The sequence below is a fragment of the Chaetomium tenue genome (assembly GCF_020726465.1).
Source record: "Chaetomium tenue strain MPI-SDFR-AT-0079 chromosome Unknown F5144scaffold_5, whole genome shotgun sequence".
In the NCBI taxonomy this organism is placed as follows: Eukaryota; Fungi; Ascomycota; class Sordariomycetes; order Sordariales; family Chaetomiaceae; genus Chaetomium; species Chaetomium tenue.
The window spans coordinates 3,975,743-3,990,141 of NW_027117333.1; the positions used below are offsets into that span (position 1 = coordinate 3,975,743).

At 56.3% G+C, this 14,399-nt stretch overlaps 4 protein-coding genes across 4 annotated transcripts; 3 read left to right on the forward strand and 1 right to left on the reverse strand.

Moving 5' to 3' along the window:
• Nucleotides 1–514: 514 nt before the first annotated feature.
• On the forward strand, nucleotides 515–2,130 carry F5144DRAFT_494781 (uncharacterized protein; the record flags this gene model as incomplete). The annotated part of the gene is made up of 3 exons (XM_066786054.1): nucleotides 515–1,045; nucleotides 1,106–2,000; nucleotides 2,060–2,130. The coding sequence occupies 3 exons, from the start codon at nucleotides 515–517 to the stop codon at nucleotides 2,128–2,130; spliced, it is 1,497 nt and encodes a 498-aa protein (XP_066642043.1).
• A 749-nt stretch (nucleotides 2,131–2,879) lies between these two features.
• Nucleotides 2,880–4,281, forward strand: F5144DRAFT_594615 (uncharacterized protein; the record flags this gene model as incomplete). The annotated part of the gene is made up of 8 exons (XM_066790600.1): nucleotides 2,880–2,917; nucleotides 2,982–3,057; nucleotides 3,158–3,590; nucleotides 3,653–3,685; nucleotides 3,736–3,767; nucleotides 3,819–3,892; nucleotides 4,053–4,123; nucleotides 4,181–4,281. The coding sequence occupies 8 exons, from the start codon at nucleotides 2,880–2,882 to the stop codon at nucleotides 4,279–4,281; spliced, it is 858 nt and encodes a 285-aa protein (XP_066642044.1).
• Nucleotides 4,282–6,527: 2,246 nt separating this feature from the next.
• On the reverse strand, nucleotides 6,528–9,996 carry F5144DRAFT_594616 (uncharacterized protein; the record flags this gene model as incomplete). The annotated part of the gene is made up of 8 exons (XM_066790601.1): nucleotides 6,528–6,608; nucleotides 6,681–6,785; nucleotides 7,306–7,431; nucleotides 7,531–7,995; nucleotides 8,050–8,136; nucleotides 8,236–8,726; nucleotides 8,931–9,167; nucleotides 9,321–9,996. The coding sequence occupies 8 exons, from the start codon at nucleotides 9,994–9,996 to the stop codon at nucleotides 6,528–6,530; spliced, it is 2,268 nt and encodes a 755-aa protein (XP_066642045.1).
• A 1,508-nt stretch (nucleotides 9,997–11,504) lies between these two features.
• On the forward strand, nucleotides 11,505–14,143 carry F5144DRAFT_319971 (uncharacterized protein). The gene is made up of 5 exons (XM_066784029.1): nucleotides 11,505–12,011; nucleotides 12,170–12,197; nucleotides 12,270–12,452; nucleotides 12,556–12,701; nucleotides 12,770–14,143. Exons 1-5 carry the CDS (start codon nucleotides 11,843–11,845, stop codon nucleotides 13,963–13,965), a joined length of 1,722 nt encoding a protein of 573 aa, XP_066642046.1. The 5' UTR covers nucleotides 11,505–11,842; the 3' UTR covers nucleotides 13,966–14,143.
• Nucleotides 14,144–14,399: the final 256 nt, after the last annotated feature.

Genomic DNA, 14,399 nt, shown 5'->3' on the forward strand with positions numbered 1-14,399 from the left:
CCTCGTAGTCTTAGTGACGTCTTCCATAGCTCAATCGAGCGTTTTATGGATGGCTTCTCAGAAATCAGCACGAGATAAACAAACATTGACTGACTAGGTGGGAGTTTTTCGCAGTGGGTTTCCGCAATGAGGCGAGGCAGTGTGGCGGTGCGCTGTAACACCCTTTCTTGTGCATGCCAAGACCCTTCCCCAGAAACCCCTTGCAGGGGTGGTGGACTGCAAATCCTGGTAACAAGTTTCCCTCGCCGCCCAGATTCTAATCTTATCACCGGATGGCCAACTTTCGCTTCAGACGCTCTCTTTATAGACAAGTTTGCTCTTCCAGATATTTCTTTTGCATCACTTAATTCTCCCAACTTGCGGCGGGCAGTGCTTCTTCCTACCCGGCGGCCTTTGATAACCATCGGCTCGTCAATTCCTAGGCGAACTACCGAGGTTTGAATCGTGTCACGGACGAAGTTGGGCTATCTCCTCCTACCTTAATCGATTTTGGATCTTCGAATAGTAGACGACAATGAAGCTTCGGAATCACACCTCGACTTTCCTCATCCTCCTCCTCCCCTCGCTTGCCCTCGCCACTGCGACCGCTGACAAGCAATCGGACCGGGACTCGGTGGCCGTCACGGATGGTGCGTCGGCCGCGAGGAGATACGGCACTAACGATGCGCCGGTTGATGGAAACGACGGGAAGCCGCACGCTGGCCCGTTCGTCGGACTCGGCTCGAATTCTGGGTCTACGAGAGACCTGCCTGCCCTGAAAGACCGCCCGGAAGATCCATTGGTTGTCGACGGGAAACGAATTCCCGAGAGTCATGACGGCGTGATGGACGACAAAAATCGTCCAGGGCCTAGAAAGGGCACCACGGGCACCGAGGGAGGCGTGAGCGAGAAGGAGAAAGACAGAAAGTTGAGGGAGAAGCAAACCGGTGAGAAGGTCGAGAACACGCCCCCGACACCCAAGGAGGCGCCTCCGCTCCCGGATTCGGACCAAGAGCGGATTCAGGCCGCCGATGATAAAACGTCGACCGACGCTTCTGGCCTCGAGGTAAGTTCAATAAGGTAACCCTCCTAATCATGCCCCCAGCCTGGCTAACTGCGCCCATAGAAACCGGCCGGTCTCCCAGACAAGACCCACGACAAGTCGCTTCCGCTCCCCGATTCCGTGGCAAACATTGATCATTTGGACGTTTCGAAAGGGAACAAACCAGGGATGATTACCGGGCACAATGACGACGGTAGCGACGGCCTCGTCCAGCCACTACATTCGTTCATGCTCTCGTTCACGATGATTATCTTCTCCGAAATCGGCGACAAGACGTTCCTGGTTGCTGCGCTGATGGCGATGAAACACGACCGCCTGGTAGTCTTCTCGGCTGCCCTGAGCGCCCTGGTTGCCATGACGGTCCTCTCGGCTATGTTGGGACATGCGGTCCCTACCCTGATTCCCAAGCGCATGACAACCTTTCTGGCCGCCGTTCTGTTCTTCGTCTTCGGGGCCCGCCTGCTCCGTGAAGGACTCGCCATGAGCCCTGACGAGGGTGTGTCGGCCGAGATGCAAGAGGTCGAGATGGAATTGGCGGAAAAGGAAAACCTCGCTAGAAAAGAAGGCAGAAGGACATCGGATATATCGCCATATGCCCTGGAAATGGGTCTCGGCAACCGCAAGCCCCGCACCAAGTCCCGTTTCCCGGCGCCCGCTCGCAGCCCTTCAAGTTCCCCTGAGGGACGGAGCCCGTCGCCGGGCCCCGGGGGCCTCGGAAGTGTTCTTTCGGGCCTCAACAATCTCATCTCGCTACTTCTCAGCCCTGCCTGGGTCCAGACATTTGTCATGACTTTTCTAGGAGAATGGGGTGATCGCAGCCAAATTGCCACTATTGCCATGGCGGCGGGTCAGGATTATTGGTGGGTGACCCTGGGCGCTATTCTGGGTCACGCATGCTGCACAGGTGTCGCTGTCATCGGAGGCAGGGCCCTTGCGGGCAGAGTGAGCCTTAAAGTTGGTAGGTCTACAGTCCCCCGCTACTGCTGTCTGAGTTGCATAGTTACTGACACATTCCAGTTACTGTCGGTGGAGCCGTCGCATTCCTCGTTTTTGCGGTTCTCTACCTGTTTGAAGCGTTCTACTCCTAGAGACGAACCACGCAACCACGGTCAAGGGGTTTGTTTGGCTGTGCCAGCTGCCGAATGGCGACCGCGGTACATATATTTCCGTCACCACTTGTAATTTTGCGTTCACACGCGACACGAGGAACTTTCTTTTCTAAGCCATGGCAATTCGGCGGCATCACTGGGTATATGGAAACACCACGGGGAGCAAAGTTACGTACTGATTCACGGGCGTGTATTAACTATACCAAACTATAAAGATCGGTCATATTCGGGCGAGGCGGGATGGAGTTGGGAGCGGTCTCAGGATGACTCGGCATTAGCAGGAGTTTGGGCAAAAACGAGAGATGGCGGGTTGGGGGAGGAAGGGAATGGCCGAATTGACTTGTAAAGAAAATATGTGTATGTTTTAGTTGTATCTTACTCTTGAACAAGTTGCAACGGGAAACATTGGATTTCAGGCTAAAGATTGAATGAAGCTGGTCTTGGAAAGCAGCCGATGGATATCTAAGGTAGCAGAGGTAGGTATGCATGTCATGGAACGAGCCTCCGAGTAAAAACCAATGACGACATAGCCAGATCCAACCAAACTCCAACATCCCGCTTCCAGGTTCAACACCAACACCAACACCAAACCCAAACCCAAAACCAGATCAACAACACGTTCGAGAAATATCACCTCAAGACTTATTATTCGTGTTTTCGACGCTGCAACAACCATCACCCCAACCGACTTTAGCTCCAAAAACTACCACCTCAACCACGGGTTCACGATGGCGAATGGACTTGCGGGCAAGGCCCAAGAGGTCGCGTGTGTTGCCCCATCACGATACCGAGGATTGTTCTATCCATTAGCTGACGCGTTTCTGTTTCAGAAAGGAGGACTACGACAAAGCTCGAGTCCTTCTCAACCATGCCGCGAAGAGCGGGTCCTACTTGTATCCCATCAAGGTAGGCCTGACACACATACACAAACACACACACACACATCCACACCAACACAGGTGCTACCGCGCAACCGAGGAGAACGGGGGATGACTGATCGTTGCAGGGGATCTTCTACTTCGTCACCCACCCCGAGTTGTGGAAACCTTTGCGTTCAAAGTTGCTCCCCTACCTGACCCTCTACTCAAGCGTGCTGGGATCCATGTTCTTCTTCACCTATATCCCGCAGCTTGCCATCATGGCTTTCGTCAACGGGCCGCTTGCCGTGCTCACAACGGCTCTTTTAATCCTAAATGAGAGCTCAACCATCACTGGCATCATCTCCAAGAACTACCTGTTACAAGAGGCCATTATGGATACCTTTGATGGCACATTGATGGCTAGGAACAAGTCCAAGGTGGTCGCCGAAGGAAGAGAGCTGAAGGCGCGGGGTGATTCTATCCAGAGGCTCGGGAAGGCTCTCAGGAAGCCCTTCGCTCGTTTCAGTGTCAACGAATTGATCCGATATGTGATGTATCTGCCGCTGAATTTCATTCCTGGTACGGCTTCCAGTGCACCCGACCTTGCGTATCCACGGACAGCGCTAACCTTGATGACGCAGTCGTGGGTACCATCGCGTTCATCTTTCTGCGAGGTGAGAATCCGGATGGCGCGTGGCAGGAACGTGTGACTGATGCTTAACAGGGCGATCTCGTGGCAACTCCGTTCATGACCGGGTGAGTCGAGTCTGTGTGTATCACTCGGCGGAAGCTTACTCGTTATTCTAGTACTTTCAGCTGAAGGGGTGGCCAAAATCCCGGAAGTCAAAATGGGTCGAGGAACATAGGGGGCCTTATACTGCGTGAGTGGTCTCCATTTTCCCGAGTTGTACTGGTTGTACGTGAGGATGGTAAAAGCTGGCGGACAGGCCCGGCTCGCCACCACTTCATGCCCTATGTACTTCTTTGGGGCATGTCCGACCCTCACTGCAACGTATGTGCTGACTGAACTCGGCCGCCTAGATTCGGCACAGTTGCCACCCTCCTCGAAATGATCCCTGTTGCCTCGGTCGTGTTCTCCTTCACCAACACAGGCAAGCTCTAGTTCCATAAAGTCCACAGTCCGTTTACTCGCTAACAACCGATAACAGTCGGCGCTGCCCTCTGGGCGGCGGATATCGAGGCTAAGGAAAATGAGATGGCTGGTAGCACAGCACCGGATCTGCGGGAGGCGGCGAAGAGAGCCGAGTGAGAGGTTACCGGCGCATATTGCCGGGATCACTCGACTCGTCATGCGGGATCGCATGCTCGGCCGGGGGTATCTCTGCATGATCTCAGTCTGATACAAACGCGCATACGGACTGCATCGGCGGTGACGGCAGATAAACGAGGATGCACAACATGTTGACAGCAGGGTATGTCGTGCCCCCGTTGCAGCTCGAAGAAGGTCCCAAAGCGGAGGGCATTGCGTATCAAGTTTCCATGAGCTAGGACGAAACCTCCTGTTCAGCAATGACCCGGAGTCGAGCGCAGTGACAGGTCTTCGAAAATGATAGGCAACTTGATGATTTGTTTACGTCCTCATCCCGAACTGAATCGCCAGCCTGAAATGTCCTAAGGCGCTTCCGGCACCTGTTTCTCTCATCGACGCACAGTGTCTCGGCCGACCAAAGGAGAATCTATACACGTGTTGTTTTTCAGCGTGCTGGATATCCGAATAAACCTAGACCTTGTTGTAAGTTCAGCCTCGTTTCAGGTCTGCCTCTGTCCATATAATTAAGACGAGACAGGTCCAGGACATCTGTGTAGGCGCGGATCTAAACTCATCCCCCCTTTCCCCCCCTTTCCCCCCTTTTCCCCCTTTCCCCCGTCCTTTTTTGCACCACTAATCGCATCCATCTTGAAGTCCCCCCTCACATTTTGGCTTTCTGTATCATGTATCAAATGCCACTGGGGGGTGCACAAAGCCTGGCACCTATCTTCGTCGATTAGTTGAAACTCTGTAACCTTAGTCTTCAGTGTCGAGACTCACAACTGACTGATCGGACCGAGGCTCCGACTGAGAAAATTCCTTCTCGTGCTTTCTTTGGTCGACAACATCTTACACTCTCAGGTGTTACCCGGACAGTCCAACGGAACGACCGAAACTGCCCACTTTGGCTGATATCTCGCGTTTTACACCCAAGGACCGTGAACGATGTGCGACACACCAATGCAGGAACAGATAATTTGGCCACCGGCTACCCGCATAACGGTATCTTGTCGACCCAGGTGACGTGTAACTCACACGGAACTTGACCCGGTGGCAACAGAAATCAGCAGTTGTTGCCCATTATCTCGCCGGCCTTTGCTCCTTGGTCCTCAATTAAAAGCTTGGTTCTCAGTCATGTATAACAAAAACTGCCCTCAAGGTGACCTTGCCCCGAGTGAGCTGTCACGTCAACTGCGCGGCCTAACCGCGGTCGGCTGGTTGCGAACCTAGCGGGGGGTTGTGTACCCAAGGCAGGCTAGAAGAGCCCTGTAGGAGAGTTAATACTGACAGCTAACAGGGTAGGGTGCTGAAGAGCAGCCAGGGCGAAACCTTGATACAAGTTTGTTTAAGACAGAAGCGGGATTTCCAGCCCCTTAGCAAGGTTGAGGCCACTATAATCTATCCGAATTTAACTCGACGCGGCCGTCTTACTACCCAGCCAGGGGAAACCTCGGTGGTTGCGAGGTCTCATGTGCCTCAACCACTTCTTGTACTTCCCAAATCAAGGCTTATAGCACATATTCGAAGTTCCTCAAACACAGGTGGCCACACGATCGGTCGTTTGTGGGTCATTAGTTGTCATTTTGTCGCGCCAGTTCAATACTCGGATCGACATGTCACCTCCCCGAGTCTCGTTGACCAAAGGCGGCCGTGGGAATCGTTTGGACAGCGGTAAAGGTATTTCCGCTTAGCGGCGCACGTTATACATCAGAAGATACTAACGAAGACACATCTCTCCTCGACATCGTGTGACTAAGGAGATTTCCACTTCTTCCCTGGGAAGCAACCACAGTCAATTTACGTTGTGCTTGGGCGACATCCCTCTAGTCATCCCCCACCGATGCAGCACCAGGAAATTATGCCCTGGGGGAGTCCTAGGAGGAGGCTGCTCCATCTATATCACCCACCCACCTCCTCGCCAGTCATGGTATGTGAACTTCTGCTCGTTTCCCAACACCCGCGGAATCAGATGGCTTTGCCCCCTTGCCATATGAATTCATGAACAATCAGGGCAACATCACTCGCTCATTTTCTCTCCCCAGCACCTCTTATCATTGCTTCTTGTTGGATGAATGGGGCCATAACCCTCTCGTTTCTCCCGCCTTTTACAAGGGGCAGTTACCCAGTACATTTTGGCTTTTGCTCGTCCTTTGATTTGGCTCTTTCAAAATGAGGCCTTCTAGCCTTTTTGGTGGCATCACATCGGCCATAACCTTGTTGGGCTGCATACAAGGAAACCTGGCGTATCATGGTGGTCTCTGGTCCAGTTTCCGGCAAACTATCGGCAAGGCTTCCTCTCCAAAGTCGGGAGACAGTAGCCGCATGCACTATCAAAATATCGAGCCGAGAGAAGAACAAGACGACGATCCACCATATGGGTTTCAGCCCCCGCCACTTACACAGACATCCTCGTCGTCCTCTTCCTCCTCCTCCTCATCATCTTCGTCCACTTCGTCTTCGTCCTCCGTTATAGAATCATCAACTTCGGCCTGGGGTGGTGAGTCCTAATAAACTCCCCAGAGAACGTTCACTAACCTGGCTAGGATATGGACCCCCTCCAAGTATTGTCTCGTCAACCACATCCCAGGAAACTTCATCTTCGCAAACACCAGCTGGTTCTAGCACTTCATCAAGCGAGGGCTACGGGGCCGGCACAACGGAGAGTGGCGGCTATTCATTACCGTCAACTTCACAAGCCTCCAAGGGCACGCCAGCACCTGGCTCCTCTGGAAGTAGCACCGGCACTGGGTCTCAAACAGGGTCTCCGTCGTCAAGTGCTGGTACGTCTTCTGCCTCGACCGTAACCAGCGGAGGTTCTCAGACCACACCGACGACCGAAGTTGACACAACCGGCAACACCTCTCCCACGGCTACCGGGTCAGTTTCGGGGAGCACAACCGCGGTTTCTGCGACCACAACCGCCGGGGTCACACCACCTTTGTCCACAACGTCAGGGGTGCTGAGCAGTACGACAAGTACCGGTCCAGATTCGTCGGTAGCTCACTCGTCTAATGAAACACCAACGGGTGTTGGGTCGACCTCGGCCGCAACATCGGGTCCTTCGTCTCCAGTTACGGGCACCACATCTGCCACACTGGTCACAAGCTCCAGCTTCTTCATCCCCCCAAATTCCACCACCAGGCACCCCGTCTGGGAGACATCGAGCGTCGATGCCGTCATTGGCATCCCAACAACGAGTTACATTATCAGCGGCACCGTGACCGTTAGCACGACTACTTTTAACATCACCAGGACCGTCCACCTGACCACCACCTTGTTGGTCACTCCAACCATCCCTGTGAACACTACTCCTGATTCTGTTACCGGGAGTCCCTCGACAACCTCGGCACAGGGAGAAGCAGGCCCGGGAACCAGCACCGGCACGTCCCTTTCGACACCGTTCCCGGCCAGTAACACCACAGCCACGGGATCCGGCCCCGGAACAATTCCTGGAACTATCGGGTCAACTTCAGGCGCCGGATCCGCGTCTTCGGCCTCCTTCCCGTTGACCAATGCAACTGCGTCTATCACAGGTACCGGCACAAGCGGTGGTTCTGCATCCGGCACAGCGTCCGTGACCGGCCCCCCCTTCTCGGTCGGCAACTCAACCGGAGGCTTGTCATGGCCCTCGGGTACCGCACCGGGGACCGGAGTTACATCCCCGACCGGGGTTTCGTCGTCTCTCGGTACGACCTCGACCGCCCCATTTCCCGTCTCTAATTCCACGTCGGGCGTGGGTGGTACACTCACATCATCTTCTCAGGGCACAGGCTCATCGGGCGGTTTTTCTAGGTCGACGGGCATTGGGGGTTCCCCTAGCAGCAGCATCGCAAGCGTGCCGTTCCCGCTGAGTAACTCTTCGACGACTCAAGTTGGCCCGACCGGAACAAGCCCGATATCGGGATCTGCGAGCGGCACTGGTATCCAAACGTCGGGCACTCAGATTTCGGGAACTGGGTCGATCTCTGCGCCTTTCCCGCTCTCCAACTCAACAAGACTGCCCAGGCCAACAGGAACAGCTCCGTCGGGCCAGGGGCCGCCGGGAGGCTCGCTGACGTCGATACAAACACCGCCATTCCCTTTCAGCAACTCTTCCCTTACTGGAGGGCCGACTGCCGGCCCGACTGGCAGTTCGGGATTGGGCACTGGGCCAGCTCCGTCCGAGGTCTCCAAGACAACCTTGCAGCCTTCCCCTTCGGGTAGTGCTAGCTCAGTCACCAGCGGTCCAGGATCTTCTAGCGGGTCGCTTCCATCCTCTGGCACAGGTACCTGGCCTCCCGGCGCTCCTTTAGCCTCTGCTCCCTTCCCCTTTTCGAATTCGAGCACTTGGGCCTCTCGTACAAGCGGTGGCGCTACAGCGCCGACGAGTCTTGCCACAGGTTCCGGCTCTGCGCCGTTCCCGTTCCCGAACGCGACGAGTATCTCGTCCATTGCCGGATCTGGGACTGGGGTTTCAACGGTACCAGTTGCCTCTCACAGCTCCTCCGCTCCATACCCACTCACGAACCAGACTGTTACTGGTGGGCCTACGGCGCCGTCCTCGGGGGTAGGCCCTTCTGGACCTCGAAGCTCGGGGGCACCGGGTACCGGCAGTGTTCCTGCTATCTTGACTAGCAGTGCACCCTTCCCGCAGCCAAATTCTAGCATACCTTTGCCAACTGGTAGCGGTGGAAGCGGAACTGGTGGCTTTACCTCGCCATTCAATACGGGTACCGGATCCCTAGGTCCATCGTCGGCTTTGTCGAGTCCTGCACCTTTCCCGCTCCCCAACTCAACTGTGGTAAGCGTGGGCCCAACCGGAACCAGACCGGTCGAGGTATCCCTTTCCACATCGGGGACCACTTCGGTTGCCACAACACCGGGGTCCATCGGCAGTACTCCCGGATCTGGGACCGCGTCACCAAAGCCATCCAAAGGGACTCTATCCGCTTCGCCCGCGTTCCCGACCGGGAATTCTACATTCTCAGGAGGCCCCACTGGTCAGCCATCTGGAACCGCAGGTCGGTCAACCAGCTCCGTGGACGCTATCACCGGGACACCCTCGGCGTCTACCACGATAGCCAGCAACACCAACGGCCCTCCCGTTTCGGGCAGCCTGACCAGCTCAGTGGTCTCCTCGCAATCGACAGGCCCGCCAATACCTTCCCCGAGTAGCGGAGCGAGTGGAACGGCCTCGACAAGCTGCACTTCGGGCGAGGCTGTCTCGTCACCCACATCCCAGTCCCAAACCAGCACGGCAAGCGCGCCCCTAGATACCACTTGCACAGATGAGACCACGCAATCCAACCAGGTTACTGAGTCGACATCCTGCAGCGAAACCGTGTCCGCGCCGGCGGCAACGTCAACAAGCTGCGAAGAGACAGTGACAGCTCCAATTAGCGAGTCCTCAACCTCGTGTGAAGAGACCATTCCAGCCCCTGCCACTGCAACGACGCCCACTAGCAGCAGCTCGTCTGCCGCGACGTTCTTCTCATCGACTTGCAGCGAGACGACGCTGCGCACGGTGACGGTGCCCTCCTCACAGGCCGGCACATCGCTGAACAACACGTCCAGCACAGTGGCGGTCGATAGTAGCAGCCTGAGCGGTATGGCAGTCCCCGATACCCCTTCGTTCTCCCCCCTTTTGCACACGACCCAGTACTGACTAACCTTGACCCGCCAGAAACCGCCCCAGGGACCAGCAGCAACAGCGTCATCCCTCAATCCAGCGCACATCACCCACCACCACCACCCTCATCAACATCCGCCTCAGCAGCCCAGTCCATCGGCTCAACAGCGTCACAGCCACAACAAAGCACCACTGACGCGGCCAGCTCGTCCATCAGCAGCAGCAGCAGCAGCAGTGTCGCCGAGCCCACCCAATCTTCGGCGCCGGCTCCTCCTAGCGGACTGAACAACCCGCTCAACTCGGGCGAGGGCACGTTGGACCACCACCACGGGCCGGGATCGCCGTAGTTGGGGGGTTGGAGGGGAAGTGAGGCGAGAAGGCGGTGGGAGGTTGTTGTGTTGTGTGTTGTTGTTGCTTGTTTGTTGGTTGTGAGGGGACAGGAGGGTTTCGTTGATGTCGTTGCTGTTGTGTGGTTAAGGGGGCGGATGAGCCTCTGGAAGGTTATTTGTCGACTCAACTCAACTGTATTCGGTCGTTATTCTTTCAGGTCGTCTATCTTGCAATTTGTTTAGGCTCAACATACAGGGCAGATGCATCTGCTGCCCTTGTCTCTCTTTTATTTTCGTTGTCCTCTTTGCCTTTTCCCTTTTTCCTAGCTTAGCTCGAGAATATGCTTTTGCTGTGCAGGGGTATCTGACCACCCCGGGATGGCTAATTCAGGATTTCGTCATGTTTAGACTTTGATTCGTTCAGTTCCTTGTCTGCCACGGAGAGAGAGAACTCCGTGAGCGAGGTTGATGAACCCGAGCCATAGTCAGGGGTTCAGAAACATGCGCTACAACCCTAACCCTCAATGCCGAACCCAGAGCCGAAGCAGCTTCGGGCATCCGGGTCCCCGTTGCAGTGTTGTAGGAGATTGGCTCGAGATTGGGCAGCTCGCATTCCAAATTTGGTCAGTCGGTCAGTTCAATCAGCCAGTCGGCCAGTCGGCCAGTCCGACTTCCGTGAGGTTACAGTACACAGTATAGTTACTTGATGAACGAGTTGTCTTGTCGCGGCTTCTATCGCTCATCAACGGCAAGAGCTGTTGTCTTGTGGTTGGTTAATTGGGCCCACACTGACAAACCGGCGATTGAGTGGGCGGCAGGCTCGACAGGCACGCCGAGTGGCTCGAAAGTGGTCATTGCTTGAGCACGTCATCGGAGCTAAGAAACCTTGAACAGGGCCCGTCTCAGGTTTTCGCCCTTTCCCAGCCGTTAAGGATGAGTCGAGTAATACCCCTCCATGTTACAGGCTGGCCCCTCTCCGATGGATCGCCGGTTCAGGACAGAGAGGTCAAGGGCACCCGTCCGTGGCTGCATGTGCCTGCCGCGTGGAAGAGGCTCGGAAGGAGGCTCGGGAGATGTGACGATGTCGTTGCGTGCCTTGCATTCGTTTTCTGTTTTGGGACCATGTACGAAGCATTCATTCGTAGACTAAGAACCATAAACGTTTAGTTACTACCGTCAGCATGGGCATGGGCATGGGCATGGATGGGATCACGGGGAATTCCACATGCCCGTGGTCCGTGGATTACGAATTGCCACAGGGGAATGCGACAAATACTCCCACTATTTGTAAGGAGTACATACATCCACAATTAAAGGTGAACGCCGCTACCGGGGGTTTCGCTGCCGGCCAAGTCGCAGTTTCGGTCCGCTCACTTGCCCATCACCTTGTTTGTAAACGGAGCCCTGGGGTACCCGCGGAGACGGAAACGCGGCAAATCTGCAACATATATATACATATCTGGCCTTGACCGGTAACTTTCTCTGGCATAAATCTGGAGTCCTCACCTTGGTCTTCTTTTCTCCGCTCCATATTCTTTGCGACAGTTCGTGGAATTGTCGCTTTTCGTCTCATCTAGTCCCCGGCTCCGGTACCCCTCGATTAACAACCGACCAATCCACCAAGATGGCCAACTCTCCTCACGGCGGCGTCCTCAAGGACTTGCTCGCGCGGGACTCGCCTCGCCATGCCGAGCTTTCTGCCGAGGCCGAGACCCTCCCGGCGCTGCTCCTCAGTGAGCGTCAGCTTTGCGATCTCGAGTTGCTACTAAACGGCGGTTTCTCGCCATTGGAAGGTTCGTCCAAAAAAAAAAAAATGAAACCCCGCGGTTGCGGCGCACAGCGCTTCGTGGCCGTGGATGGTGGGGTTCAAATCAACCCCGCCATCGCCCTTCTTTACAGCCTCAATTCATGCGCCAGAGACGTCTCAGCTAACCGACGGTCTTAAATGCAGGTTTCATGACCGAGCAGGACTACAATGGGTATGTTCAACCGAAAAGAATAGGCAATTGGCCCCCGCAATGGCGCTGAAACTGACATGCGCCCTTCCCCAGGGTTGTCAAGGAGAACCGCCTCGCCAGTGGCGCGCTCTTTAGCATGCCCATCACGCTGGACGTAGACCAGCCGACCATCGACGAGCTTTCCATCAAGGCCGGCGCCAGGATAACGCTGCGCGATTTCCGCGACGACCGCAACCTTGCCATCCTCACCGTCGAGGACGTTTACAAGCCCGACAAGTAAGCTCCGTCGCCGTTTTCCAAGAATTGCCAAGGGTCGCGTCATTGCGTGGCAGAATGGCAAGGTTGGGGGTGACACAAAGGACTGACACGCGCAAAATAGGGCATTGGAGGCCAAGGAGGTCTTTGGAGGTGACGAGGAGCACCCGGCCGTCCAGTATCTTTACAAGACCGCCAAGGACTTTTACGTGGGTGGCAAGCTCGAGGCTGTCAACAGGCTGCAGCACTATGACTTTGTCGAGCTGCGATGTGAGCGCGCCCCAATCTTGGCGTGAGTGGGTTTGGAGAGAGAGAGGAGACTGACTGGCCGCTGTTAGACACCCCCTCCGAGCTTCGCGCTCACTTCGACAAGCTCGGCTGGGCCAAGGTGGTCGCCTTCCAGACCCGGAACCCGATGCACCGCGCCCACAGAGAGCTGACGGTCCGCGCTGCTCGATCCCACCACGCCAATGTCCTCATCCACCCCGTCGTCGGCCTGACGAAGCCCGGCGACATCGATCACTTCACCCGCGTCCGCGTGTACAAGGCCCTCCTCCCCAGATATCCGAACGGCATGGCCGTCCTCGGCCTGCTGCCCCTCGCCATGCGCATGGGTGGCCCTCGCGAGGCCATCTGGCACGCCATCATCCGTAAGAACCACGGTGCCACGCACTTCATCGTCGGCCGTGACCACGCCGGCCCCGGCAAGAACAGCAAGGGGGTTGATTTCTACGGGCCGTACGATGCCCAGTACGCCGTCGAGAAGTACCGTGACGAGCTCGGTATCGAGGTGGTTCCCTTCCAGATGATGACGTACCTCCCCGACAGCGACGAGTACGCGCCCGTCGACCAGATCCCCCAGGGCGTCCGGACGCTCAACATCTCCGGCACAGAGCTGCGCGCGCGGCTGAGGAGCGGCCGTGAGATCCCCGAGTGGTTTTCGTATCCCGAGGTCGTCAAGGTGCTCAGGGAGTCGCACCCGCCGCGGTCGCAGCAGGGTTTCACCATCTTCCTGACGGGTTACCAGAACAGCGGAAAGGACCAAATCGCGAGAGCGCTCCAGGTCACGTTGAACCAGCAGGGCGGCCGCTCCGTGTCCCTGTTCCTGGGCGAGACGGTCCGCCACGAGCTGTCCTCCGAGCTCGGCTTCAGCCGCGAGGATCGCGATAAGAACATTGCCCGCATCGGCTTTGTGGCCTCGGAGCTGACGAGGTCCGGCGCTGCCGTCATCGCCGCGCCGATCGCCCCCTTCGAGCAGGCCAGGCAGTCTGCCCGCGAGCTGGTGGAGAAGTACGGCGACTTCTACCTCATCCACGTTGCGACCTCGCTCGAGTACTGCGAAAAGACGGACAAGCGGGGCATCTACAAGAAGGCCCGCGCAGGGGAGATCAAGGGCTTCACCGGCGTCGACGACCCGTATGAGGCGCCTGCCAAGCCTAACCTTGTGGTCGACGCTGAGACGCAGTCTGTGCGGTCCATCGTGCACCAGATCATCCTGCTACTCGAGAGCCAGGGTCTCCTAGACAGGTTCTAGAGTGATCGACCGGTTTATGTCGAGTCAACACCAGGGTACCCGACCCGCGGCAAGCGGGGAAGTGCGATCGCCATCAAGGCCTCCCTCCATTCTAGAGGTTGAGGCCCTCTTCGATTCGTGAAGCGAGAGGATAGCGGAGGATGGCGTTATGACTGTTTTCGGAACCGATAGAGCCGGCGAGCGGCATAGTTGCTGCAGGCTTAAGGGCGCGCCCATAGATAGTTACCTAGCATGCGAGAAGAATTCAAAACCAGGTTTCAACTAAACTGCGGGTATTCTCAGACGCCATCTCTGCAAGCGAAGCCGACACGAAGACAGACTCCTGCGTCCTGCGCCCTGCGTTGTGCTCGTGGTTTCTATTCTCGGCTGGCGGCTGTAACGCGCAAGACGATTGGGCGCCTCTCCCGCATCCTGCGGCCAGCCAGCGCGTAGAG